Raw genomic sequence first — 25,596 nt, forward strand, 5'->3', positions numbered from 1 at the left:
GCCCTTCAATGACAGACTTGGATCTCGTGTTTGGAATCCCTCTCTCTCACGTCTCGCATTGGGTACAATCGATCCATACGATCCAACCAATCGACAAACCCTTGTTGACCTTGTGGTTGACGAAAACAAGTTTCGTACAGTTCCGGAGAAACTGAACGAATCAACTGTACGTCTCCCATGAGAGTGAAATCCTGTTTTTTTTTTATTATCGGGGTCAGCAACGAGTAGGGGGGAGCGGTCGACGATGTCTTTTGGAAGATGTATTGAGAAAGACTGACCTTGATTCCGGGTTGTCGAGGAGAAGAGAAGAACTGTGATTCTCCGAGGTGTCGAGAGAGGGTACGACATCCATTTTGAATCGTCCCGATCAAGGGTTCTTTTTTTCGAAAGACGCATACTCACTGAGTTTCTCTTTCTGACTTTGAGAGATGAGGAATCTTGTTTGCTTTCGCTTGCTCACCTGGATCTGACGAAATGATGGATTTCCATACCCCTTGACCGAGTCTCTCGTCTGCGGTCCAATACTCTTTCGTCTAGAGAAAGGGTGCAATGTGTTAGAAGTCGAACAAGCTCTGTCTGAGGGTGATTGTCTGGGGGAGCAGAGAGCAGCGATTCACCTCGTCGTTGAACAAGTTTACGATCCGTCGAGCGTACAGCGAAAAGAGCGCGTACCAGAACTCTCCCCTCCTACGTAGCCCAGTCTGCTGTTGTCGGTTTGGATTGACCAGATCTGTTTATCCCCCGGGGTGAGGAGGGGCGAGAGTGACGGCATCAAGTGCGTATTGAGTCTTCGGGAATGAAAAAGGTGCGAGACACTAACGTACCTTTCAAATTGGACTCGAATTTTTCAACTGCAGCTCGATACTCGACAGAATCGAGGTGTACCGTTTGAACATCAGGGAAGAACAAGTTGGGTTGAGAGGGAAAAGCTTCGTCAAGCCAGCTTTTTGGGTGGGTTGAAAGGAATCAGGTCAAGCAGGGCGAATTGAATCCACGCGATCAGACTCAACAGTGCAATCTGTGTACTGTCCATCAAGTAGGTTCCGTCTGGCCGTTTGATGATGGGGGCTGTCAAGCTCCAAAGAGGTTCAGAGCGGTGCAATACCAAAGTGATTCAAGTCTCGGTTCTTTACCGGTCGCATGATCAACCTGGAGCTTGTCCTTCCATTCTCCAAACCGGAGTTCGTGATAGGTAATGGGGCGAGTCTCGAAATCGACTTGTTTGTGCAAGAGCGCGAGTCGAGCGCGCATACAGAATGGCGAGAACGATGGACCCTGACCGGATCTGACATCGGGTACGAGGTCGTACAGGACTATTTTCGACATGGAGAGCGAGAGGCAAGAGTGCGAGAGGTGCAAAGTGGGGGCGAATGAAGGCACTAAAGATCCTCGGCGTAGCAGCAGGAGATTGATCGGTTCAGGTTATTCCGAAGAGTATTCACGCTGGATCGTCGGACACAAGCAAGCAACAGAAGCAGGTGTATGGTGATTCAATGACGAGAGACTCTTTCCAACTTCGCGCCTGCGCGTTCAACGTCCACCCCTCTCGACACATCTTGGCAGACAGCTTCTGTGAACCTATACACCTGCGCCGCCCTCTCGTCCCCGACTGATCCGTAAGTGTGCGCATTCGCTCATCCGGGTTTCTCACTGCAATCGTGCATTCATGCTGCATCTCTCTCGTTCCTCGCTCACGATTGAGCTCAGTAAGACTGACTACCTTGCCCCAGCCAGTTTCTCGCATTCCAAGATGGCGACCGTCAAGCTCTCTCCCGACGTGAACCGTATCCTGTTTGTCAAGGTACATCTCTCTCCCTCTCTCTCTCTCTCATCCCGCATTGCACGAGGTATGCTCACTCGCTGGTTACAATGTTACTCTAGAACTTGAACTTTAAAGTGACAGGTGAAGACCTGTACGACCTGTTTGGAAGGCAAGCCATTTACTCTCTCTCTTTCTCTCGCGTGGGTACAAGTCGGGACCAAAATGGATCTCTCTGACCAAATTCAAACTGTATTTCCTTTAGGTATGGAGCTGTGAGACAAATCCGGAGAGGGATCGAAGGTAAATCGAAAGGTACCGCTTTCGTCGTGTACGAGGATGTCATGGATGTCAGTTCTTTCTCCTTCTTGCTTTCAGGGAATTGCCCTCATCCTGATGAAAAACGATCTTGTATGTCTAGGCCAAAAACGCTTTCGACCATTTGAACGGATTTCACCTGCAAGATCGATACCTAGTCGGTGAGTTTTTCTCATCTAACGCAACCAAGCGAAAATAACAGAAGCGATACTGACTATGATTGTTCGAGAAATCAGTGCTGTATCACAAACCTGCACAACAAGCACTCAAACTCGATCTTGCGAAACGAGAGAAAGAACTCGAGGAGCTCAAGAAAGCTCACAACATTCCAGACAAGGAGGAACCGACTGCATAAAATTACCCTCTCCAGCTTGTCTTCCCTCCCTCTCCAAGAAACTAGGCCAGGGTTTCTCTTTTTAGATTGTTGTAATTTCTTTTTTCTTTCTCTTTTTTGGCCGAATTCTTCTCCTTTGATCCTCGATCGAGATTGAGAGACTGTGCCAGTATTGATTCAGCGCGTTGGGATGTAGTGATTGTCCTCGCATCCCCGAGAGCTTGAATGAGCTTGCCTTGACCCCATAATCAGGTTCTTGTAGCCTCGAGCTCTCTCATTCTCTCGCTCGGTTCTCTCGATCTCGAGATTTTTGCTAGTCCTGGCAAAGCGACTTTTGACGGAATAAAAGACTACGATGATTTACCACTGTATGTCTCTCTTGTGATATTGACTACTAAGCTAACTACATGATTTTACTCTCCTCGTAGAGCCAAGAAGGTTCGCTGAGGGTCAATCTCCACCTCCTGGGCTTGCTCAAGGATAGAGTCAGAATACTCCTTGTCTTTAAGCCCTTCCGTAGGTCGCGAGAGCCTCGGGTTTGTTGTCGAGAATCTCGTCAATCTCTTGCATGACTTCGTCGGTCAACTTGGGCAACACTTCGAGCGCCTCAAAGTTCTGCACGAGTTGTTCGGGCTTGGTCGCTCCAAGAATGACAGTCCTGAAAAAGACGGTACCACGGGTAGAGAGTCAGTAAAAGATGGGAAGAGAGAAAAAGAAATGCAAAGGGTTCATGGCGACTGACGAAACGTTGGGGTTCTTGGCCGCCCACGCGAGGGCCAACGCCGCTTGGTTCGAAGCTCCCAAGCGTTTGGCCAAATCCGCCAACTTGCGCATCTTGGCAATCTTGGCTTTGCCCGCATCCGTCTCGAGTTCCTTGACCGTGTCGGCGTACATCGACGAAGTCTTGAATCGCGAATCCTCGGGAATCTGAAGTATAATTCGCGAAGGAGGCAAATCGTCAGTCAGCAAGGCTTGTTTCCTGACAAGGAAAGCTGAGGGCAAATCTGAATTCTACTTACGCCGTCGTTGTACTTGCCGGTGAGCTGTGGAACCCAATGTCAGTACGCCCTCTCGATAGTAGAATCGTGCAAGAGAGTCTAGAGCCGTACCATGCCTCCGGCGAGAGGAGACCAGATAGTAGTGCCGTACTTGTGCGTGCGGAACAGGTCAGCGTACTCGACCTCGAACTTTTGTCGGTGCAGCATGTTGTATTGCGGCTATCATTTCGCACCGGAAAGAATCGGTTAGTACGCTGTACATGCTCGAGACGAATCTAGGCACGAAAGCGTTACCTGTTCAACGACCGGGCGGATCAAACCGAGACGGTCGGCAATTCCGATCGCTTCGGCGATCTGAGCAGCAGTCCACTCTGAATCATGGCGCAAAGAAATCGTCAGCACGAGACATCAGAAGATCAGAGCGCTGCGACAATCTCACCTGAAGTTCCCCAGTAAAAGACCTTGTTCTGCTGGATCAAGGTGTTGACGGCACGGACCGTCTCCTCCATCGGCGTACCGTAGTCGGGACGGTGCAGGAACATGACGTCGACGTAATCGAGCTGGAGGCGTTCGAGCGAAGCCTTGAGCCCTTCAATAATGTGCTTGCGGGACGATCCTCGCTGGTTGGGACTCTTCTTGCCCGTGCCGAAGAAGATCTTGGTCGACACGACAATGTCGGTGCGGTCGACATCGAGCTCCTTGAACGCCCGACCCATCTCGCGCTCGGACTCTCCGTTCGAGTACACCCTGTCACAAGATTGAAGGAGAGTTGTCAATACAGCGAATCTTTTCAATGCGCCTCGAACGCGAGAATCGGGAAACTACGCTCACTCGGCCTGGTCGAAAAAGTTGACACCATGGTCGAGAGCCGTCTTGACGAGTTCGACAACGGGGTCACCCTTGACCGTACCACCTGCAACAACACGTCATGCGGGGCGGGACGAGCATGAGCAAAATGCGAACGGTACAGCACTCGTGACCAGGACCAGGTACGAACCGGTAGTCAACCATCCACCGTAACTTAGGAGAGACACGCGCAATCCCGTGTCGCCGAGAGGGCGGAAGATCATGTTCTACACAGCGAGGAGACCGAGACGAGCCCACGTCAACCCAAGTTTGATACTTCCTTCAACAGCGAAAGGCAGTATCATACCTTGGGGTCGTACTCGTAAGGCATTTTGGATAAGTCAAGGAAATGTAGAGTGAGGGGAAGAAGAAGAAGCAGGCGCGCGCCGCGAGGGTTCTCGTCATCGACGCATGCCTCCACTTTGGAGCTGTAGTGGGGAAACCAAGTGTATTTCAATTCTGATTCGATCCTTCAACATGGCTACAGTACTCGCTTGCGAGTGGCCATCCCTCTCAACGACCAGCACGATCTCGACCCATCGTCCCTTTTGTTCTCCGACGCCAAGCCCCGTAACAGTTTGCTGTTGGTCCGCTCCAGTCCGCTGCCCAAGTTGCTCGCTGTCACGGTTCGACGTATTGCGCTGGCAGTCTCATCTTTGACCGATCAAGACTAGCAAAACGTCAGGCGAGTCTTTCGGTAATCTCGCAAGCACAAAAACCCGAATTCTGTCGAAGTCGAGCAGGATCCGCTTCCTAACTTCGGGGCAATGTGAATCAATGGCGACAGCCCGGCGGCACTGACGATTGATATCAACGCATCGAGTCTGGTGCTTTGCTGTTCCCCAGAATCGTCGTCACACAAGGTTGATCAGTGTCGAGCTCGTTGCGCAATCCCTTCCACCGCCTTTCCACCGGGCTGCTGCCCCGTCTAGAAGCCTTACGTTTCTCCTCTCGTCCGCCGCCCCTGCCGCCTCTCTTTCCCTCAGCGGTATGAGAAACCGACAGTCTACGGTATCTCGGAATACGAGCAACGAAGGAATGGGTTCCTAAGATCTGCTGCCCAAAAAACCGCAAAAAGCGTCAATTGGATTCGAGCTCCGGCTCAGCCGACGAATCGGATTTTGCTGAGCGGGAAGCTCCGATTGTGATTCTTCTGAGAGCGATGTAGACCAAGACGAATTCGACGCCGAGCATGCGAAGCAAGGTTCTGCTTCAACACGAAAGGGTTCGAAAAGATGTCAAAAGAACGGAGCCACCTCGTACGGTAACCCGCAAAACTTGACCTTCCGAGGGACGACGAGATTAAGTTGTCCTGGAAGTGGAGGCAAAGGTAAAGTCGGAAGACGAAGTTTTGCGGATTTCCATGCGAGGTGGCTCCGTTCTTCCGAAACCTTTTCGAACCCTTTCGTGTTGGAGCGGGTCCTTGCTTCGCATGCTCGGCGTCGAATTCGTCTTGGTCTACATCGCTCTCAGAAGAATCACAATCGGAGCTTCCCGCTCATCAAAATCCGATTCGTCGGCTGAGCTGGATTCCGAATCTATTTTTTGGGCAGCGGATCTTGCGAACCCATTTCGGGACGGAAAGAGAGCAGACAACTTCAAAAAGGGAAGATGGACTGAGAAAGGGGCGAGATGGGAGAGCATGATTTTTTTTTGGACCTCCCTCGCAGGGATAGGGCTCGGACGGCAAACCCACGACGTGCTCAGGTTCAATTCGCTACGAAAGTGTCGTAGTGATCGATACACGCGTATTGTGAAAAGGGGTTCTGAAAGGTTTGTTACAGTGCGTTTCAGTGTAAATTCACAGAAGAGCTCGACAAAATTGGCTTCCAGATCTGAACGCGAAAACTTCAAGCCGAATGTGAAGCCAACAGGCTATGGCTTTGGCAGCGAGAAGCTCGTCAATCAAGTTGCGTTGCACCTAGTGCGTATCACGGCTTACAATAAATGTTAGCGACGTTGAGGCTTGTTGCCTCGCGGCGAACGGCCCAGAGACGGGTTCTCTACCTCGATGGAAGTTCGTACGGAAATGCTCGACAATATTGCAAAGTCTCATGGGATGCGTCTATGGAGCTGTCAACAAAGGAGGCATGAGAAGACTTTGTGAAAGACGACGAATGCGATACGGGCTGACGAGCGAGTACGGGTAAATCTGATTAATACAATGAATAGAAAATATTTGGATCTACTACTGACCTCAGGAGACAGTACGGATAAGTGATCCGATGAAGAAGAGGAGAGAACTTGTATGGATTTGCCACTCTCGTCGCCAGGGAAACTTCGCATCAGGAGGTCCAATCCAGTTGGTCCGCGCCTAACCGCCATACTTTCCCACAAACTCGAATATCTGGCGGGGTGAGGGGCCTCAAGTCGGAGCAGGTGAGATAAGGTGTTGCGATAATCCCGTCGTGATTTCGTTGTCTTGGCCCCGAGGAATGTTTTTTTTGATGTCTTGCGTTGAGATACTTTGACTGATTCCACAGGGCAAATGACGGCTTAGCGCTAGATAGCTCAGCTTGAACTCAGCTTGTGCAGGGACCGCGCACAGAACAAGCGGTTTCGATTCCAGCAAGGGGCATGTTGCCTACTCATATAGCACGTGGGCTTCGCTCACTGCCTAATACTAGGCGGAACTATGAGTCGGACCGCTAGATTGTCAGTCAATAGGTCGCTGCAGCCGATCGCTATACTGACGCCCACTTTCGAAAGTATGGGTACCAACCAAATTTGCTATTTTTGCGGATCGGATGCCTCAAGCTAGGGAGTCAGGGTGTGTTGTGTACGTAGAACGTGTTGACTTGGGTCGATACGGGGCTCGGTCGCCAAGTATTGGACCAAGTCGAACCCGCTTAGGAACAGTAGGGGAAAAGTCAGCCAGCGTCGAACGCTCTCCGCGATGCTCTTCCTATGTTCTAAGAAGCCTGAATCTCAAAACTCGAGCTCGCATAAGACGAGACGGTGTGAAGCGAGATCTTGATCCAAAACGCCGATCGATCGGTTGACGGTGCTTTCGCTCTCTTTTCACTCTCTTCTCGCTCTCTTCTCACTCTCTTCTTGCTCTCTTCTTGCTCTCTACGAGATCGGGCTCGGCCGCCTCGAAAAGGCTCACATCCGACTCGCGTAGTCTTCGACTACAACTTGGATCAAACTCGCACCCCTCCGGCGCCTTTCCACCTGGCTGCGCAACCCTGCCCCCCATGTCTACAGAATCGCAGGCTTCAGCTAAAATGCCAAGGCTGACCTACCTTCCTCCCCTGTGCAGAACTTGCTAGACTCGCCAATCGTATCGACAGAAGGTCAGGCCTCTCCGGGTGCTCCGCGGACTCGTTCAGAGGGGAACTAATATCGTCGCTCAGCCCTTGACCAAGCATCATCGTCTTCCGCGAGCGTCGGTCTGTCGACAAAGCGCTCGAAGCCAGCCGAATGTTCGACAGCCTTCTAGTATTCGTCCCGGGCGCGAACGACAGTCGTGCACGAACGGTCGCGACGGCGAGCCCACCTTCTTCGACTGCTGTTTCGCCTTACGGAATGCAAGTCTGGCAGGGACTGATCCTCGCACTCGGTAGGGAAAAAGGTAGAGATGCCGTGCCTTCTGGACTTGCGACCGCCGCAGTGGACCTGATCTCGAGCCTTGCACACCGAGAAGAAGGCGGCGCTGACAGCTCGACGGCAACGTACTGCATGAGGCATGGCGACTCGCCAAGGCAGAAGCTACCAGGCTCGTCAAGAAGAAGCTACCTCAAATTTGAACGCTAGACGACGTGCCATCGACGCCATCGCGCACCAGACGATCATTGGTCTGGAAACCTGTTCGACACCACTGCGCACATCTCGAGCTATACGCCTCTCAAGAGCCTCGACCGAATGTACGACGCGAGCGGCACAGGTCGGGACACCACGTTCACTGGGCGCTTGATGCGCGAGAAAGGTTCCGACGTTTGCGATACCCTCTTGGTCGATGCAAACGGGTTTGCAGCGGATCTTTACCCTTCCGGTACCACCTCGCGAGGGGCGATGTGACGGTTCAGGGAGAGCAGGGATCCGCTGCAAACCCGTTTGCATCGACCCAAGAGGGTATCGCAAACATCGGAACCTTTCACGCGCATCAAGCGCCCAGTAAAGGTACTGTCCGCACCTATGCCGCCCGCGCCATCCATTCGGTCGAGGGTCTTGAGCGGCGCATAATTCGAGATGTACGCGTCGAACAAGTTTCTCCAGCATTTGATCGTCTGGTGCGCAATGGCGTCGATGGCGTTTCGTCTGGCGTCCGAGCCTTGAGGTAGCGTCTTCTTGACGAGCCTGGTAGCTTCGGCCTTGGTCAGTCGCCATGCTTCATGCAGTACGTCGCCGGATCTTTTCTCAGCGCCGCCTTCTTCACGGTGTGGAATGTTGGAGAGCAGGTCCACTGCGGCGGTCGCAAGTCCAAAAGGAGCGGCACCTCTACCTTCTTCCCTACCGAGTGCGAGGATCAATCCCTGCCAGACTTGCATTCCGTAAGGCGAAACAGTAGGATTGCGAGTAGGGCTTGGACGGCAAATCCACAATGTGCCCAGGTCCAACTCGCAACGACAAAACCCGCGTGGTCAGTACATAGGTAATGCGCGTACTGTGAAAAGGGGTTCAAAAGAAGTTTGCTACAGTACGAGTCCATGTCAATCGACAAGCATCATCCGAGCAATTTCGTTGACGCAAGTTTGGTTTTCAAAATCAGACGCGACCCCAGGGTGAGCTTTGGCTTCCAGGCTTGCTGGACAACGCATTCCAGCATGGGTGAAGACAGCAAGATCGGCTTCCGAATCTGTACAGGGCATGCGAAAATTGGATTGACAGAGACGGGTAAGATGCAGCACTTGCTTGGCCCTCTTGTACTTTGTCAAATGGAGAGAAAAGGCTATAGCGTCCTCTGTACATTCCCCTAGACCTCCTCCTTGATTCGGAGAGGCACCTCGACCGGTTCAACGATGCCTGGTTCAGTTTTGACCACGACTTCTGGCTCCTGTCTAACCTTGATCTTAGTCTCTGTTTTGATCACGGTCGTCCTTCTCCGTTTGCGACCCGGATTATCCATAATCTCTCTGACATCATCCTCGAACGTGTTTCTTCTCTGGGAAGGCTTGATATCCTCCTCGAGCAGTTCTTCCTTGATCTCGACTTTCGCGTATGTGAGTTGTTCCTTTTTCGTAGGCGACGAGGTCGTGGTCGTTGAGGATGTCGATTTGAGGTCCGCAAAGAACAGGATCTGTTGACACCAACCCGCGTGTGGTTGCCATTGTTTCGCGAGGTGTTGTGACACTTTGTCGTGCAAAGCCAGATTGAGCGCAGTCGTTTTCGAAGCAGGGAACCCGTAGTCCCTAATTGCGATCTGGAGGTCCCACGAACAAGCAAGAAGGGTCAGCCGTTTTTTATCCTCCAGCATGATGAAAGGTTCCTACAGGGTGTGAGCTGTACCTGAAAGACATGGGTATCGATCGGAACAACTTGACTCCATCCGAGTCCAAACAAGAGGACGCAATCTGCCACTTTGCGACCTACGCCTTTGAACTCGAGCAACTTGTCCCTCACTTGTTTCAACGCTTCTCCTCCTGCCTCACCCTCGCAAAGGTATTGATCTCTTCGCAACGATCTCAGGTACTCGAGAGGCGAGATCGAGAGAGCTTTTGAAGTTTCGACGAGATGCAGCGCCGAAGTCGGAATAAAGTTTGCTCGGTAGCCGAACCCGAGCTGACGCAGCAGTGCCTCGGTTCGAGGGATATTGGTCAAAAGTTCCGGTTGAGGGAATGTGTAAAGTGACAGGTCGTTCGGAGGGGGAGGTACCGAAGATGGAAGCTCGAGAGACGGATCCTCGTGCACGGTCACAGGATCAAAGTGAGAAGGATGCGGCAGAGGCTCTCCCAGCTGCGCACAGAGTCTGTTCACCATGAGGGTGATGCGAGCAATATTGTTGTTGGCGGAACAAATGAACCTGTTTCAGGAAAAAGAGTCGATCAACCAGAACAGCGAGAGAAAGAAGGGGGTAACCTACGACACGAGAGTTTCCCACTCGTCCTGCTTGAGCACTCGAATTCCTCGCAGCCTCCCGTCCGAGTCACTCTCAATCTTGCGCTTGAAACTCGAGTCGCGTGCGCTCCAGGTGTCGTACAGGGGTGCGAGAGGAGTGTCGAGCTGAAAATAGTCGACGAGCATGGACCTCGTCGTGTCGTGCGCAACGTCGGCGAGATATGCTGCATGAGGCGGTTTGAACGGGTACAAGGCGCGGTAGTGCACACCGTGATCTGTCAAATGTCAAAGAGAACGACGCAATGAGGCGGTGCAACCTCGCGCAGAGCGCACCACAGACAACGCACAACGCAGCGAGCGGACGCACCGTCTTGACGCAGCACGACTGTCCGATCCTGACACCCGAACGACCACTCCTCGCCCTCGGCAGTATCGGGTGTGGCGCTCGGCGGAAGAGTCGCCGCAACCGGACTCGAGCGGTGCCACCGGAATGACTGGCCCGACTTGAGCACAGTAGCGAGCTGCAGCTCTTTCGGTAGCACGGGCAAGAAGCGCAGCGGCGTGCTCAGACACGACATGCTCTGGCAGTGACGGTCGCCAGGAAATTCCGAGCCTGCAAAACTATGACTGCGCAATTGTCGCAGTTTGAACTTTGGTCGACCCCGCTCTCTCCCCGTCTGCGGTCTGCCCTCGACACCGTTGCAGATCGACCTCTGCCTCTGCGCCTGCCGAGTGTTAGGACGACCATCTTTCGTCTGCGCCTGCGCCTGCGCCCTCCGCTCGACGTGACCTCGCCCGCTTGATTGGATCGCGCGCATCTAGCCTGATCTGAAACAACGCCCTCCGCCATGCACCCTCGCCACGTCGTGGGCGGGTCTGCGTCGACGTCGACAACGCCAACGCTGGTCGATTACGCGTCGTCGTCGGCCTCGACCTCGTCCCGTGCGAGCTCGCCGCGGTCGTCGCAAATCGATCATCACTCGGTCCCTTCCCTCACCGGCTCCGACTCTCGTCGCTCGTCCGAGGAGCATGACCACGATCACCGCTCGTCGTACTCGGACTCGTACGACTCGTCTGCCGAGGGATCCGCGAGCGTCTCGAGCATCGCCGACCGCAACGTTCGCCCGCGCGCGCGCGCCGCCTTCCTCGTCGAGAATCCCTTGACGTCGACCGCGGCGACGCTCCCGCCTACGCGCCTGCACGGCCCCAGCAAATCTGACGCAGCTACGACGAGCTCGACCGCGCTGCACAACCACAACCTCGCCGTCGACCACCACCTCGCGTACGGCCAGCAGCTGTGGAGCGGCGACGAGTACTACTCGAGCCGCGTCTCGAGCCGCGCAGGCTCGCCCGCCCCCAACACGCTCGATGGCTTCGACGGCTACCTGAGTTATAGGGCAGGAGCACGGTCGTCGGCTGCTGCTCAAGCGTCGGCCGCAGCACGCAGCAGAAGCGGGTTCTCAACCCCGCCCACTCCGGCAGACCTCGAAGAGAAGGAGTCGTACGAGATTGATTGCAAGCGCCTTCCAAGCTCGATTTTGCGCGTGCCACGGTATCACTGACATTCTCGCGAATCCCTGCAGATTACGACCAGCAACCTCCCTCTTTGCTCGACAAACTGTCCGGCTCGCTCACTCCCGACACTTCTCCGATCCTCGGGCGCAAACATCACCAACAGCGGAAACCGGGCTGGTGGTCGAGGCGGGCAGAGACACGGCGCAAGAACACCATCTCGGCATCCTCGTTCGGCTCCAATGCCCCCCTACTCGGCACGCCTTCGGCTCACCGCCACCACTCTTCCAAATCTCATCGAGAGTCGACATCTTCGGCCTCCTCTTCATCCTCGTCATCCTCGTCGTCACCCCTGATTCGGCTCGTGCAGGCGATCTTGCGACAACCTTATGTCCCGACGCAACCGATCACGATCCTCTTCTCGATCCTGCTCTTCCTGTGCTTCGCGGCCACGTTGACGACGTTCCTCATGAACGTTCTTTCATCGGACCGGGAACCGCTGCCCTGGCGCCAGTTCTGTCAGGAACAGAGGCCGTTCCCGCACGAGCTCGCCGACAGCCTCAAACCGGTCAACGTGTTTGTCGGTGTGTTCTCGGTCGATGCGGCCGTCGATCGACGAAATGCGATCCGACTGTCGTACGCGAAACACTCGAAACCGATCGATCCACAAACGGGCAGACCGGGTCAGAACGTTCAGATCAAATTCGTGCTCGGTCGTCCGCGAGCGAAATGGAGTAAACGGATCGCGCTCGAGATGGAGATGTTTGACGACATTGTCGTCCTCGACGTCGCCGAGAACATGAACAAGGGCAAGACGTTCGCGTTTTTCAGTTGGGCGAACGAGAACGCGACCGTGCCCGTGTACTACACGACGCCGAGTTCTCACGAACTCGGACCGGGCAAGACGAAAGCGGTGTCGGTTGGATTCAAAAAAGCGGACTATGTCGTCAAGGCAGACGACGACGCTTTCATCGTGTTGAGCGAGCTGGAACGGCATCTGCGGTTGACACCTCGACAAAATACATACTGGGGTTGTCAGTCCAATTTCTTCGATTCCCTGGAGCCAACACAGCTAATGTAACTGACGAACGTTCATCGTCCCAAACAGACCTGATCCGAAACCGATTCATGGGTGGAGAGGTGTACGCGCTCTCGTCCGACCTGGTCAACTACCTCTCGACCTACCCTCGACCGTCTTCATGGACGGTCGGCAAAGAAGATCAACGGGTCGCGAAATGGATGCGCAACCACCCAAACGCCTCGTCGATTCACTGGATCACCGAGAGGTGCTACATCTACGACCATCCAAAGGCCGGCACCACGTACGCTCGCGGGTTCACGTTCCCGGATCACGTCGAGCAAGTTCGGCTCGAAGGCCGCAGAGGAATCAGCGAGCATGAGAGATTGCGACGTGGAGGCGAACTGTGGCAGTCGTACTCGACCGTGCAAACCTGGAAGAAACCGTACACGGAACCGGCTCCCGGTTTGAGCATTGAAGAACAAGTCGAGGCGCTCGTCGAGGGAGGAGGTAGATGGAACGAGCAAGGGTTCAGGAGTGACAACGGTCGTGGTCCTCAAGCGATCAAATACGACGAAATCGTGTTCGGACCCGGGGACAAGCGACTCTTGGACCGAGTTGGACACCTCGACGAGAATCCCGATTCGACCAAGACGGGCGTTCGACCTGGAGTACCCGACGAGAATGATTCGTTGCCATCGGCGAGGACGACCAGGTTTGGAAAAGATCTGTTCCGAGATCCGGAAGGAGTCGAAGCGGTACATCTCCGACGAACCAAGAGATCAGAAGGCGGAATCCAGGAAGGACCGACCCGCGCACCATTCGCTGAAGGCGAGTATGAGATTTACAACCTCGCGCGCGGACCGTTCGAGGACAACTTTGTCGACCCCGCTCGCAAAACGGGCTCGCTCGAAGGCAGCTCGAACTCGACCAACTCGACCAGCGCTCCAGCTGTATCAGGCTCGTCGTCTTCGTCGTCGAACCCCCCGGTGAATGAACCGACAGGACAGATCCGACTCGGTGGACACGCGTACGCGGTGCCATTCACGGAGGAGCGGTTCATCCCGCCTGCAACCCTGCGCTATGATCCAGCGACTCTGTCACTGCGCTCGCAACGCATGCTCGGATTGCCGTATGGGGGCACGGTCGCGGTGCACTACCTCAAACGCAACGAATGGTTCTACGAGACTGCACTCGCGCTACTCGGTCGCGACAAGATGTGGGACGGAGGAGTCGATACTCCAGCACACCCGTACCATCCGGCCTCTACCACCGCTTCGACATTCTCGACTGACGAGTACACGCTCTCGTCGACTCCGTCGGTTGGCGGACGTTCGGCACAAGTTCAGGTTGTCCCTGCATTGTGGGGATCGGTGCGCATGTACGGGTCTCCGATCGTTCTCGAAGACGGCACGATCGTGCAAGGTCGCCGGGCAGAAGCGCACCGTGAAATCTTGCCGCCCAACGCTGCCGTTCATCTCCCTGGCGGTACGGTCGGTTGGGCGGGCAGGTTTGGCAAGGCCACAGGTGGCGGTCGTACGATGGGCATGATGGCGCTCGCAGAGATGGACGGCGCCGAGATTCACATCGGAGGAGGAGAACCCGAACGTCCCACTGAACCCGAGATTGCCGAAACGACGTCTACTCCCTCTGCCGCCTCTTCTTCTGCCTCCAGTTCCTCCGTGACCGAGGAGCAAGCGCAATCAACTGTATTCGCTCCCGAACCTTCGACACTTTCACCATAAGTTCGCATTGATCTCGCATTATCGATATATCCTCCCGGTTTTTTCCCTCCTCCGTCTTAGCTGTCGATACCCCCTGTCGTCCCCTCCGTTTTTCGTCGCTGTTGTGTTGATACCCTTTGGCTTCCGCTTACATGACTGCTACATCCTTCATCCGCATCGACTCTCTAAAACCTGATTTCGTCATTTCGTTTTTTTCTGCTTCTTTCGTCTTACACGGACCCGTTTTTTTTCCTGCGTACGCGGGCCTTCCTTTCTTGTTTGACGTACCTGGAATTCGATCCATGCCGCCAGCTCGTAGTTTACCAATGATGAGAGTCGATTCGAAGATCAATCAACTTGAATTGCAATGGACGCGCCTTTTCGATTCTCAACCCCGTCATCTGCTCTCTTGCTGGACGCTTCACAGAACGACTCGGAAGATGAGCACAGTCTCACGGTCAGGAACAAGTGCTGGCAGTAGCAGCGCCGGTACGAGCAAGTCGAGCGGATCGGATTTTCTGTCGACACCGTCTCGTTCGAACCTCTCGCACCCGTCCACTCAGAGTTATGCGACCCTGTGCAAGGTGTGCACTTGTGCACTCAACCTGGCATGGTATGCTCACCGAGCTGACTGTTGCTGGGAAACAGGTCGTGTTGGCCCGCCGGATGCGCAACATGCTCTCGCTCGCAGCGTTGACAGCCTACTCGACCCTCTTACTCGCTGTCTTTGATCCAAAGGAGCTTCCAGGTGCGTTACATGCGAGCGAGACGAGATCCGGCCGGCAACTCACAGCGGCACTCGGTTCATTGCGTCTAGGTTCTTTACTCAACTTCTTGCCGGTCATCGTGTTTGCTCCGATCGTGTTCCTCGGCTCTCTGCCCCTGTTTGTACTGCGCAAGCAAACCATCAGTCGTAAGCTCATACCTCCACGAACACGATAGTGACGTCCCTCGCTGATTACCTCTGCTTTTTGACATTCGTACCAAAGTCCCGCGACCTTCACTGCCAACCCGGTTCAGTCAATTCGCTCAATTGCGACAACGGTCAACCCTCAAAGTGTTCCTGTCGTACCTCGCCGGAGCTGGGTTCTTCCACATCGCTTACATCTGGTGCGCCGGGTACACCTCGACCGACCCGAGACTGGGCTTGTTCTTCTACCACCAAGGGTACGTCGTCCCTTCAACCCGAATTGACGTAAAGCTTGCTTACGCTTCGAACCCCTTCTTTCTTATGCGAATCAAGACGCGATACCTGGCAGCTCAACGAACGGAGGATCATTCTCGCCCTCCTCCATACCGCATTGGCCGCCGCTGCTACCGTCGAGCATGTCGTCAAGGACCGCTCGCAGGTCCAGTTCGAACACGAAGACACTGTGAGCACCTTTCGGAAGGTATCTCAAGAGATCGCTGCGTGCTAACCCTCACGCTTGCACATGCTAGCTCGCAATTCCCGCTCGACTTGCTGCGAGAGCGGTCGCGCGGTTCCGATCGGCGATCCGCTCAACTTCTATCGCATTCTTCTCGTTCTGGATCATCTACGTCGTTGCGCGTCGACCCGTGCTACGATTCATTCTCGTCAACTTTGCCGGACCCTGGGCCAGGTACGTTCCTTTTCTCCGAAGACAGTTTGCCCACCTGCTACTCGCATAGATCCTGGTTAATGTCAGTCTGTGCAGGCCTCACCTGTACACAATCATGAAGCATTCGGGAGCCTACTCATTCACGCTCGCGTTGCGAGCCGTTTCGAGTTCGTTCATGTTTTTCGTATTGTGGGAAGCGACACACATCATCTTTGAGGTCTACGCAACTCAAGTAAGCCTGTGCAAACATCTTTAATTTCGCTCAAAGGTGGCTGATCTGTAACTCGAAATCGTGTCAGCCCATGTCGGTTTCTCAATTCGCATCGAACCCGAATCAATCGTTGCTCTCGGGACTTCGTTCGGATGACCCTTACTACCAGGTGCGCGTCCCACTCAACAGTCATCTACGAGATTGTGATTGCGATCTGACGAGATTTCGTTTTTGAACGCGTCTAGCAATTCGCTTACCACGAGCTCGCAACTTTGACTCTCACTTCTCCAGCTCGACGGGAAGCGATCTTCAAAGATGTCAAACGCTCGAGCAGCTCGGGAGGAGCATGGAGTGAACTGTCTCGAGAATGTCTCGTCCTGATCGGGACCGAGTTGCAACGAGCGAAAGGCAGAGGTAGAATCGCAGGTGAGACCACTATCACCCTTGAGCGAACCTTGCGGCGATTGACCAGAAGCGGCTTTTGCAGTAACCGCGACTGGCGTTCAACCGAGTTCAACTCGAACTGCATCTGGACAACCCGAGTCGAACGGCAGCACCCAATCCAACAAGGCGACGATCAAATCTGGAGACGTGTTTGTACCCACGAAATCGTCCTTCTTCGATCGAGTGTCTGCAACCGCTTCCAACTCTTCGTCGACTCCTCCCTCGATCCCACTCGGTCCGGCAGCCCCGCTCGTCGACAAAGCTTCGAACGCCGTTTCGTCTGCCGTCTCGACCGCACAATCGACGATCGTCTCCCGAGTTCCATCAATCCTGCAAACTGCGTCACTCTCGGGCGGGTCGGGTACGTCGCAGGGCAGAGATGGAGGAGAGTCGCAAGCTGCGCCACGAGTCCTGAACGTCGAGGACGTACCGGTCGTCGTTGGCATTGAGACGAAACTTGCGAAATGGGTCCCAGGAGGACTTCGAGCGGGATGGTTCGAGATTGTTCCCGAGTACCGCATCGCGAGGTGTCTCACCAAAGTTCAAACGACCGTGTGTGCGATTCAAGGTGCTCTTTTTCTTTCTCCACCCCCCTCGCTGGTCTATCCGCCGGATTGAGAAGCTGAACATTTGCCTCGATGGATGCCCTGGACGTCATTTAGCGTTGAGCAACTTGACGTGTGCTTCGTTGAAGGAGGATTCTTTCGGAGTCGCGCAACGAGACATCCCGAAAATCCTTGAAGGCTATGTCAGGTTCCTGACTGTGCTCGACAGTCTCGAACGCGAGTTTGAGCTGATCGCGCAAGACAAGGAACACGAGACGGACGGGAAAGAGCGAGCTGAGCGGTGGAGACAAGTCGAAAAGACAACAGTCGGAATCGTGCAAGATGGTAAATTGGCCTCTCTATCTCGCCTTCTCTCCTGTGTTTGTTGTTGCTAGAACTGACACGCTTGTGCGATGCAGCACTTCGACACGGTGCGAGATCAATCCTGACCGAATTTGCTCCCTACTTGACCGAGTTCCGTGAGTGTCACTTGCCTCGATCGCATATTCAAGCTTCGCCGAGGTCTGACATTCCCATAATCTACGCAAAAACAGGATTCCCTACTCAGATTGCGGCACAGTTGCAACTGTTGGTAGATTGGGGAGCATAAGCAAAGGTTTTTGTAAACGCAATTTCAGGCAAATTGTCCGACTGCTTGGAGTTCGCGACCCGGCAAAAAATGTGTGCCGAGAGGCGGGGCTTCCGCTTTTCTGGCTCTCTTCTCTCTGCTCAATCAAACCAGAATGCCGGGCACGCGCACCCTGTTCTTTCAGCCTAGTGCACAACAAGTGGCCGATGCGCCCGATACCAAGTTCCGACAGTTCCTCAACGAACGTCTTGCTCTCGACTTGCGCGATTTTCATGAACTGAGGACGTGGACCCTCGACCATTTGAACGAGTTTTGGACTGCTGTATGGGACTACACGCACATCATCGGCGAGCGCACGTGAGTCTCTTCCCTCGACTTACTCGAGACAGCGTGCGAAGGCGAGGGCGGGCGGAGGAGGTTCCCTCGGGATCCGGAAAGTGGGGGTCCGAGGGCATGCCGAATCAGAAAGAACTGACCGGTATCTTTTTTTGACCACAATGATGATCCAGGGATGTCAAGGTCTTGTTCGACGACTCGCAACCTATGGACACGGTCAATCCCAACTTGATTCGCGCTCGACTCAATTACGCCGAGGTTCGTCGATTCTGTGATTTTCTCTCTTGCTAAGCCCCAAGCTGATCTCGATGCGACTCTTTTGAGAAACAAAGAACATGCTCCTCTCCCACCCCTACGCCCGTACATCGAACCGAGCGCTCGTGTCGCTCATTGAGCCCAAATCGCTCTCAGATCTCGACTCGTCCATCACTCGTCAACTCTCGTTCGAACAGTTGTACCAAGAAGTACGAGTCGTCGCTCACACTTTGAGAACATCGTTCGGGGTCAAACCTGGAGACACGGTTGGAGCGTTCTCACCTTCGAACGCAGAAGCCGTCGTGTTTTGTCTCGCAACCCTCGCGATCGGAGCCGTGTGGAGCAGTTGTGCTGCCGAGTTTGGAGCAGTCGCAGTCCTCGAACGTCTTGAACAAGTTGAGTCTGCTTACCAATCGAAAGATTGAAAAATCTCTTCTCTCCTCCTCGAGGTCAAACTAAATTTTGTCGTATCCTTGCCTTGTTCTGACGACAGATTGAACCGAAAGTTCTATTGACCGCAGACTCGTACGCTTATGGAGGCAAGACGCACAAGATTTATCCAAAACTCGAAGAGATCCTCGCGAAATTGCCTTCGGTCAAACACGTTGTTGTGGTCGGCCAATTGTACCGAGATCGAGAACCTAGAGAACCGTTCCCTACTGCTGCCTCTTCGTCGGCAAGTGATGCCAAGGAATGGATCAGTTACAACGAAGTCAAGAAACGGGGTCAAGGCGCACCCGCCGAAATCGAATTCCATCGCTGCAACGCAATGGATCCTCAATGGGGTAAGGGTCTCTCTCCCCCCTCACTCTCTAGCATATCTGTCGTAAAAGAAGCTGACATGCAGCATTCGATTGTCTGGCAGTGCTGTATTCTTCTGGAACGACTGGGAAACCGAAAGCGATCGTGCACAGTCACGGCGGGATGGTGTTGTCACAAAAAATGGTGCACTCGTTACACAATTGTGCCAAACCTGGAGATGCCCAAATGACGTTCACAACCCTCGGATGGATGATGTGGAATCACATGGTCGGAACGTTGGGAGTTGGAGTGTGCGCGGTGTTGTACGATGGTTCCCCGTTCCATCCCGGTCCGGAAACGTTCTGGGCGTTGTCGTCGAAACTCAAGATCAACATTTTGGGAGTCTCGCCGAGGTACTTGCAAACGCTCGAAACGAACGGGTACCGACCGAACCAGGATTACGACTTGAGCTGCATCGACCAGATTCAGTTGGCCGGCAGCGTTTTGAAACCGCCTTTGTACGACTGGATGCGGGATAACGTCCGAACCGAGGTTTGGGTCAACAATGGAACCGGAGGTACTGATGTGAGTCGTTTTTCTCTTCTCGCTTCCGGTTGACCCCTGGATATTGACCTTGCCGAGATTCCAGATCTGCAACTTGTTCATCGGCGCCGTCAAGAGTGTTCCGATTTATCATGGCGAGATCAGCGTAATCGCGCTTGGTATGGATCTACAAGCTTGGAACGACGATGGTAAACCCGTCATCGACGAGACGGGCGACATGGTCATCTGCAAACCTTTCCCAAGTGAGCGAGTTCGATGATTCCGACTCTTTTCCATGAATCTGACGATTTCGCTACACAAGATCAACCCGTTGGATTCTGGGGACGAGATGGATTGAAACGGTACCATGCGGCGTACTTTGAAGGGTACCCAGTTCAACCTGCAGTGTGGCAACATGGAGACTGGATCGAACTGCACAGTCAAACGCGAGGGGTCATGGTGTATGGTCGCAGTGACGGAGTGTTGAACCCGGCTGGGGTACGGTTCGGTTCAAGTGAGATCTACTCGGTCGTCGAGAACGTCGAAGGTGTCGAAGATTGTCTCGCGGTAGGACAGAGATTGCCGGACGGAGACGAGAGATTGTGAGTTTCTCTACAACGTGCTTTCCGAAGGAAAGGAGATCGTGTCGGGCTACTTACTTGTTGGTTTTGTCGAAACCAGTATCTTATTTGTCAAACCGAAAGATCCGACCTCCCTGTCTCCGACCGTCGCGGAAGCGATTCGGTCGGCGATTCGAACTTCACTCTCGACTCGACACGTTCCTGCCAAGATCATTCACTTGAACAAATTGCCGTACACGACGAACGGGAAACGATTGGAAGTTCCGACGAAGAAGTTGATCAATGGCACGAAATGGGAAACGTTGAACCTCTCGTCGGCGGAAGATCCCGAGTGTTTGAAGGTGTTTGTCGACCATCCCGAATTGACATTCGACAACAAGGAACCAAAGGGTAAGAGCAATGTCAAGGCAAAGCTCTGAGGTCGCGATCTGTACAAGCCCCCGAAACTCGATGTCTAGCGCGCTAGTGAAACGCGGTGCCCTGATAAAGCTGTTATCAATATTTTTTGCCTGCGTATTGATGCAATCGAGAGGACTACGAGGAGAACAACGATACGTTTCCATGAAACAGACATGTCAAGCTACAAGAACCCATCCTCGAGGCCCGTAATCCTACAACCTCGAAAAAGCCAACAAACGGACACCAAAATGGAAACAAAAACAAAAAGGTAAACCGATCCTACGCTTCGGCCAAAGGTTGTCATGCAAGGTCGGGTTCGACTTTGATCAAAGTATCGACGGCTTCGATTTTGATTTTGTCCTCTGCGTCGTTTTCGATTTTGACGACGAGGGATTCTACCGACCGCAGAGGGTTCTCGTCGACTGCAATCTCGAGCTTGGGTTTACCTTCATCGAGGTCTTCTTCCTTTTTAGCTCGTTTCGAGGGTGAAGGAGGTACGACCGTTCGTCTCGAAGGACACAGTTTCTGTTGCCCTAGATGACACAGGTCACACCGAGGTCCGACCGGTTTGCACACGGCTTGTCCGAATCCGACCAACATCTTGTTGACTACCGGCCACCGTTCTCGTGGCAACCATGACTCAAGATTGACACTATCAAAATATTTCTTCGTCAGTGGATCACATTCGGAGAAAGGGACAAAGAAGGGACAAAGACGATTGAATGTACCGCGTTTCTTCAGCGTTTTTCGGTTCTTTGCGGTGCCACCGTAGGCGGTGAGTGATGCGGTGCACGTGTGTATCAACACCGATCCCAATCTGCAAGTTGAACGAAACTTGGGTGTGAGAACGTGATTCGATCATCAAAGGGTACAATCAAACTGACATTGTAACCATAACTGCTCATTGCGATGAAAGCCATCTTGGGTCCCACTCCTCGAAACTCGAGCAATTTGTCGAGGTCCTCGGGCACCTCTCCGGCGTGTTCGTCACGAACCTTCTCGGCCATGAGTTTCAAGTTGTGGGCTTTGGTCGTGTGAAACCCGACCTTTTTGATGCACTCGTCGATCTGTTCAACCGTTGCCTCGAGCAAACTTTCGAGAGACAGTCCCGGTGTGGGGAGGTACAGACGCAGGTTCTGGGTCGCAAGGTGAGTAACGGGGTCCTTCGTTTGTGACGACAGCATGAGTGACACGAGCGTCGAGAGTTTCTTGTCCTTGCGACTGAGGGGTACGACTGGTTTCGAATCGACGTCGTGACCTCCTTGTTCGCATCCCATGAGATCGACAGGAGCGACGATCGATCGACGTTGGTGCTCGATCACTTCATACTGTCGTTGCCAGTTCTTTGGAGCAGGGTGAGGCGTCGTGAGGGCGAGTTTGCGAGGAGTCGCTTTTCGCGGTGTCGCCTCCTGCTTGACCTTCACAGCCACCTCGGGCTTGTCCTCTTCGGATGAGTCGTCCGAGTCCGATCGCGAATCGAACAGCGGGGTAGATCGGGTCGAACGAGTGGATCGACGCAGTGGCGGTGGAGGTGGCGTCTGGCGCGCAGTTCCAACGTCGGGCTCGTACAGAGTCACTTGTGAAGACAGCGAAGACTTGCGAGTCCTGATTGCAGGCATCGCGGCGGGTCGAGAGAGGAGAATTCGAAGAATTATGTGCGAGTGGAGGAGAGACAAATCAAAAGTCAAAAAGACTAGGAAAATCAATTCGTCGCGTCGTCGCGCGTTGAAATGCCTTGATCTCAATTCTCACCTCGCAAGCCCGGCCTCATAGGAGCGAATGCCTGACGAGTGGTCGACGCCCAGTTATGTCCCCACGAAACGATCCGAGGGGCCGAGCACGCCGTCGAAGCGTGCAAGTCGTCATTTGGGCATTTCGAACCAGGTCGACCACTCGTCCTTCATCCGCACGATCACCGCAAGCGATTCGAGTGGAGATTCAAACACGACCGAGTACCGCATCGGCGATGTCGTCATCGTGGACGAATCGGTCACGCTCAAACAAAAGTTCCTGCATCCGCCGTTGTACCAGGCTCCCGCTCCGAAACGCAAGCGCAAACAACCCCTCAACGAGGGCGACGACTACTCGGGATGGCGACACGAAGATCAACTCGAGCGAGGGGACAAGGTAGCCGTCATCACGAGGCTGTACGAGGACGTCAACCTTGACAAACTCGCCCTCGTGAGGTGGTTCGCTCGACCTGGTGCCGTTTGGGGTCCCGAAGGTCCCGACGACGACGAAGTTGGACACACGACCCTACCGTACGAGTTGTACTACACGGCAGACTCGTCTCACTTGACCGAAGCGCGCTTGCTCGAACACCAGCGCAAGTCCCCATCGAAGCATCGCGAATCGTCGTCTGCCCACTACGTCTCAGCCGTCGCGAGTCTCAAAACTCCCCTGCACAGTGATCCAGTACCTCTAACTGCGATCAAGCAACTCGTCGAGATCTTGTCACCTTCGTCTACGCCACAACCAACCGGTCCAGACCAAGACCTCTCAGTGCCCGAGATCACGAGCGCGATGCAACGCGTGTGTCCGACATTCCTCGTGAGGACCGTGTACGATGTCAAACCCGTTTCGGGCGCCGGGTTCTGGTCGGACCTGAACGAATGCGAGGAAGGTGGCTGGGAAGCTATAAGGCAAAGAGGGATCGAGAACTGGAACAACCATCAAGAGGTCGACAAGAAAGTGCAAGGGTGGCACGTCGAACCTGCGTTTGTCGAGTCTGAACCAGAGGACGAAGCCGAGATCGAGCAGAGAATGCAGGCGAGGAAGCAGAAAGAGATCAAGCGGCGGAAACAGAAAGCTGCGCTTGAAGCGGAACTGGCCAAGCAAACCCGGGCGATCGAGAGTGAAGAAGAGGAAGAAGATGAAGACGAGGACGACGAGGATGCATTCGTACGGTTTTCTTTCTGACTCGATGGTTCGCGGAAGCTCGCTCACTCCGTCAAACGTGAAACAGAGACCGAAGCGCCGCAGAGCCGGCGATTCTTCGTCATCCTCGTCGGAAGAAGACGACGAAGAGACACAACAGACCGATTACGACGAAGAGGAAGCGACCGTATCTCCTCGCAAACGCCAGTCGCGCAATCGCGCTTCTCCAAGCAAGGCGAAGCGTGCTCGACCTGCTGCCACGAAGCAAAATCGACTTTTGCAGAGGAAAAAGCATGACGGTGATGTTTCCGCGACCAGTCACAATCCGATCCCTCCCCTCCTTTCAGCTTCGTACCTCGCGTCCCTCCCTACACCGATTGAACGTGCGAAAGCGTTGTTACATGTGTCGGCAACTCCAGATTCGCTGCCCTGTCGCGAGGAACAGCGTGACAAGATTCGTCAGTTTGTCGAAGACGCCGTCTGGTCGAGAAGTGGTGGCTGCCTGTACGTTCACGGGGTTCCCGGCACCGGCAAAACCGCGACTGTACATAGTGTCGTGAGAGAACTGCAGAAGGATCCTGTAAGCTGTCTCTCCCCTAGCAAATGTTGTTGCATCTCGTTGCAGGTTTCTTGACCTTATTGCCGACGGTGTGCAGGATATGGACCCGTTTACGTTTGTCGAGATCAACGGTATGAAGATTTCGGAACCGAACGCAGCGTTCTCTCACCTTTGGAATGCTCTCAACAACAAGAATGGTATCACGACGAAAATCAGTCCCAAAGCAGCGCTAGCTGCTCTCGAAGGCTGGTTCGCAAACCCGGATCCAGCGAGAAAAACTACGTGAGAAATTTCTCTTGTCTCGATCCAGGGGTCCAAGGCAAGAGCTTGTTAACGAGCTCGTCCTGGCGCAGGGTCGTTCTTGTCGACGAACTCGATCAAATGTTGACGAAACGTCAAGACGTGTTGTACAACTTTTTCAACTGGCCGCATTCCCCGCACTCGAGATTAGTCGTCATTGCAGTCGCCAACACGATGGATCTCCCGGAACGTGAACTGAGCGGAAAGATCAGGTCTCGGCTAGGTAAGTCGCGTATCCGTGTGTCCCGCACCAGTTTGGCAGACTGACCACGGATGCGACGTGCCCGATTGAAAAGGCACGAACCGGATTCCGTTCCAACCCTATACCTGGAACGAATTGAAGCGGATTCTCGGAGCTCGGTTATCGCTCGTCACGTCCGCTTCAGACGCAGATGCCGGAAAGGAAGCTGTGCCCGTCAAGTTATTTGACGATGTCGCGCTTCAAAAGATCGCCAAATCAGTCGCCGGAATCTCGGGAGACGCTCGCAAAGCCCTTGATGTTGCGCGCAGAACGCTCGATCGAGTCGCACTACGAACCGCTTCGGCCATGGCTCCAGATCAAGTGCCGACCGAGATCAAGTGTACGATCCAAGACGCGACTGCCGCTTACAACGAGATGACGAAATCCGGTCCCGGGTTCTTCGTCAAACGCTTGAGCTTGCACCAAAAGATTCTACTCTTGGCCCTTGTGCAGTGTGTTCGACGAGCTGGAGTTCCCCAAGTCGAACTAGATTCGGTTCGTCTCTCCGTTTTCCCCCGCTCGCTGTCAGATGTTGACAAGTACCGATACCAAATTCGACAACAGGTACTGTCTTGGCACGACAACTTTCTCAAGCAAACCCACCTCTTGTCATCTGCTGCCGGTACCGGTCCCTCGAAATCTGACCTGTTGACGCTCGTGTCCGAGTTACATGCCATGAGGTTGCTAGCGACCGAATCCCAGAGGTTGGACGTTTTTCAAAAAGTCAAACTTGGGATCGAAGATGGCGACGTGTTTGCAGCATTGAGGGAAGACGAAGTGCTCAAGAACCATGTGCCTCAAGCTTGAACCGATTCTCTGCTGTATAGATCCTTGACGAGACTCAACCTTCTATCTCTTTGCACTCTTTTGTCGTACTCTTTGTATCAAC

At 53.9% G+C, this 25,596-nt stretch overlaps 10 protein-coding genes across 10 annotated transcripts; 5 read left to right on the top strand and 5 right to left on the bottom strand.

The window, feature by feature from the left end:
- Nucleotides 1-5: 5 nt before the first annotated feature.
- JCM15063_002276 (uncharacterized protein) lies at nucleotides 6-1,326 on the bottom strand (the record flags this gene model as incomplete). Its single annotated transcript, XM_076678179.1, has 7 exons — nucleotides 6-191; nucleotides 279-376; nucleotides 461-533; nucleotides 618-730; nucleotides 825-943; nucleotides 1,011-1,068; nucleotides 1,134-1,326. 7 exons carry the CDS (start codon nucleotides 1,324-1,326, stop codon nucleotides 6-8), a joined length of 840 nt encoding a protein of 279 aa, XP_076534777.1.
- Nucleotides 1,327-1,750: 424 nt separating this feature from the next.
- On the top strand, nucleotides 1,751-2,432 carry JCM15063_002277 (RNA recognition motif domain-containing protein; the record flags this gene model as incomplete). The annotated part of the gene is made up of 5 exons (XM_076678180.1): nucleotides 1,751-1,801; nucleotides 1,882-1,931; nucleotides 2,025-2,109; nucleotides 2,181-2,238; nucleotides 2,314-2,432. The coding sequence occupies 5 exons, from the start codon at nucleotides 1,751-1,753 to the stop codon at nucleotides 2,430-2,432; spliced, it is 363 nt and encodes a 120-aa protein (XP_076534778.1).
- A 483-nt stretch (nucleotides 2,433-2,915) lies between these two features.
- Nucleotides 2,916-4,586, bottom strand: JCM15063_002278 (uncharacterized protein; the record flags this gene model as incomplete). The annotated part of the gene is made up of 9 exons (XM_076678181.1): nucleotides 2,916-3,069; nucleotides 3,154-3,338; nucleotides 3,431-3,454; nucleotides 3,521-3,628; nucleotides 3,704-3,780; nucleotides 3,849-4,156; nucleotides 4,241-4,322; nucleotides 4,407-4,482; nucleotides 4,563-4,586. The coding sequence occupies 9 exons, from the start codon at nucleotides 4,584-4,586 to the stop codon at nucleotides 2,916-2,918; spliced, it is 1,038 nt and encodes a 345-aa protein (XP_076534779.1).
- A 2,434-nt stretch (nucleotides 4,587-7,020) lies between these two features.
- On the bottom strand, nucleotides 7,021-8,745 carry JCM15063_002279 (uncharacterized protein; the record flags this gene model as incomplete). The annotated part of the gene is made up of 2 exons (XM_076678182.1): nucleotides 7,021-7,103; nucleotides 8,391-8,745. 2 exons carry the CDS (start codon nucleotides 8,743-8,745, stop codon nucleotides 7,021-7,023), a joined length of 438 nt encoding a protein of 145 aa, XP_076534780.1.
- A 425-nt stretch (nucleotides 8,746-9,170) lies between these two features.
- OGG1 (8-oxoguanine glycosylase OGG1) lies at nucleotides 9,171-10,830 on the bottom strand (the record flags this gene model as incomplete). The annotated part of the gene is made up of 4 exons (XM_076678183.1): nucleotides 9,171-9,617; nucleotides 9,704-10,217; nucleotides 10,278-10,527; nucleotides 10,620-10,830. The coding sequence occupies 4 exons, from the start codon at nucleotides 10,828-10,830 to the stop codon at nucleotides 9,171-9,173; spliced, it is 1,422 nt and encodes a 473-aa protein (XP_076534781.1).
- Nucleotides 10,831-11,100: 270 nt separating this feature from the next.
- On the top strand, nucleotides 11,101-14,527 carry JCM15063_002281 (uncharacterized protein; the record flags this gene model as incomplete). The annotated part of the gene is made up of 3 exons (XM_076678184.1): nucleotides 11,101-11,796; nucleotides 11,847-12,798; nucleotides 12,873-14,527. The coding sequence occupies 3 exons, from the start codon at nucleotides 11,101-11,103 to the stop codon at nucleotides 14,525-14,527; spliced, it is 3,303 nt and encodes a 1,100-aa protein (XP_076534782.1).
- A 419-nt stretch (nucleotides 14,528-14,946) lies between these two features.
- Nucleotides 14,947-17,896, top strand: NDC1 (Ndc1p; the record flags this gene model as incomplete). Its single annotated transcript, XM_076678185.1, has 13 exons — nucleotides 14,947-15,090; nucleotides 15,155-15,254; nucleotides 15,324-15,419; nucleotides 15,496-15,673; nucleotides 15,750-15,879; nucleotides 15,947-16,107; nucleotides 16,183-16,318; nucleotides 16,386-16,466; nucleotides 16,543-16,723; nucleotides 16,785-17,309; nucleotides 17,404-17,631; nucleotides 17,706-17,765; nucleotides 17,841-17,896. The coding sequence occupies 13 exons, from the start codon at nucleotides 14,947-14,949 to the stop codon at nucleotides 17,894-17,896; spliced, it is 2,076 nt and encodes a 691-aa protein (XP_076534783.1).
- Nucleotides 17,897-18,029: 133 nt separating this feature from the next.
- JCM15063_002283 (uncharacterized protein) lies at nucleotides 18,030-20,750 on the top strand (the record flags this gene model as incomplete). The annotated part of the gene is made up of 8 exons (XM_076678186.1): nucleotides 18,030-18,232; nucleotides 18,385-18,469; nucleotides 18,544-18,861; nucleotides 18,960-19,251; nucleotides 19,332-19,792; nucleotides 19,857-20,013; nucleotides 20,073-20,352; nucleotides 20,432-20,750. 8 exons carry the CDS (start codon nucleotides 18,030-18,032, stop codon nucleotides 20,748-20,750), a joined length of 2,115 nt encoding a protein of 704 aa, XP_076534784.1.
- A 280-nt stretch (nucleotides 20,751-21,030) lies between these two features.
- Nucleotides 21,031-22,349, bottom strand: JCM15063_002284 (endonuclease III domain-containing protein; the record flags this gene model as incomplete). Its single annotated transcript, XM_076678187.1, has 3 exons — nucleotides 21,031-21,382; nucleotides 21,459-21,547; nucleotides 21,615-22,349. The coding sequence occupies 3 exons, from the start codon at nucleotides 22,347-22,349 to the stop codon at nucleotides 21,031-21,033; spliced, it is 1,176 nt and encodes a 391-aa protein (XP_076534785.1).
- A 160-nt stretch (nucleotides 22,350-22,509) lies between these two features.
- ORC1 (origin recognition complex subunit 1) lies at nucleotides 22,510-25,514 on the top strand (the record flags this gene model as incomplete). Its single annotated transcript, XM_076678188.1, has 6 exons — nucleotides 22,510-23,631; nucleotides 23,696-24,187; nucleotides 24,264-24,448; nucleotides 24,520-24,689; nucleotides 24,763-25,202; nucleotides 25,272-25,514. The coding sequence occupies 6 exons, from the start codon at nucleotides 22,510-22,512 to the stop codon at nucleotides 25,512-25,514; spliced, it is 2,652 nt and encodes an 883-aa protein (XP_076534786.1).
- Between the last annotated feature and the right edge of the window lie 82 nt (nucleotides 25,515-25,596).

This window comes from Sporobolomyces koalae, assembly GCF_050403365.1.
Source record: "Sporobolomyces koalae JCM15063 DNA, S_koalae_JCM15063T_v1_ctg12, whole genome shotgun sequence".
NCBI classification, from domain to species: Eukaryota; Fungi; Basidiomycota; class Microbotryomycetes; order Sporidiobolales; family Sporidiobolaceae; genus Sporobolomyces; species Sporobolomyces koalae.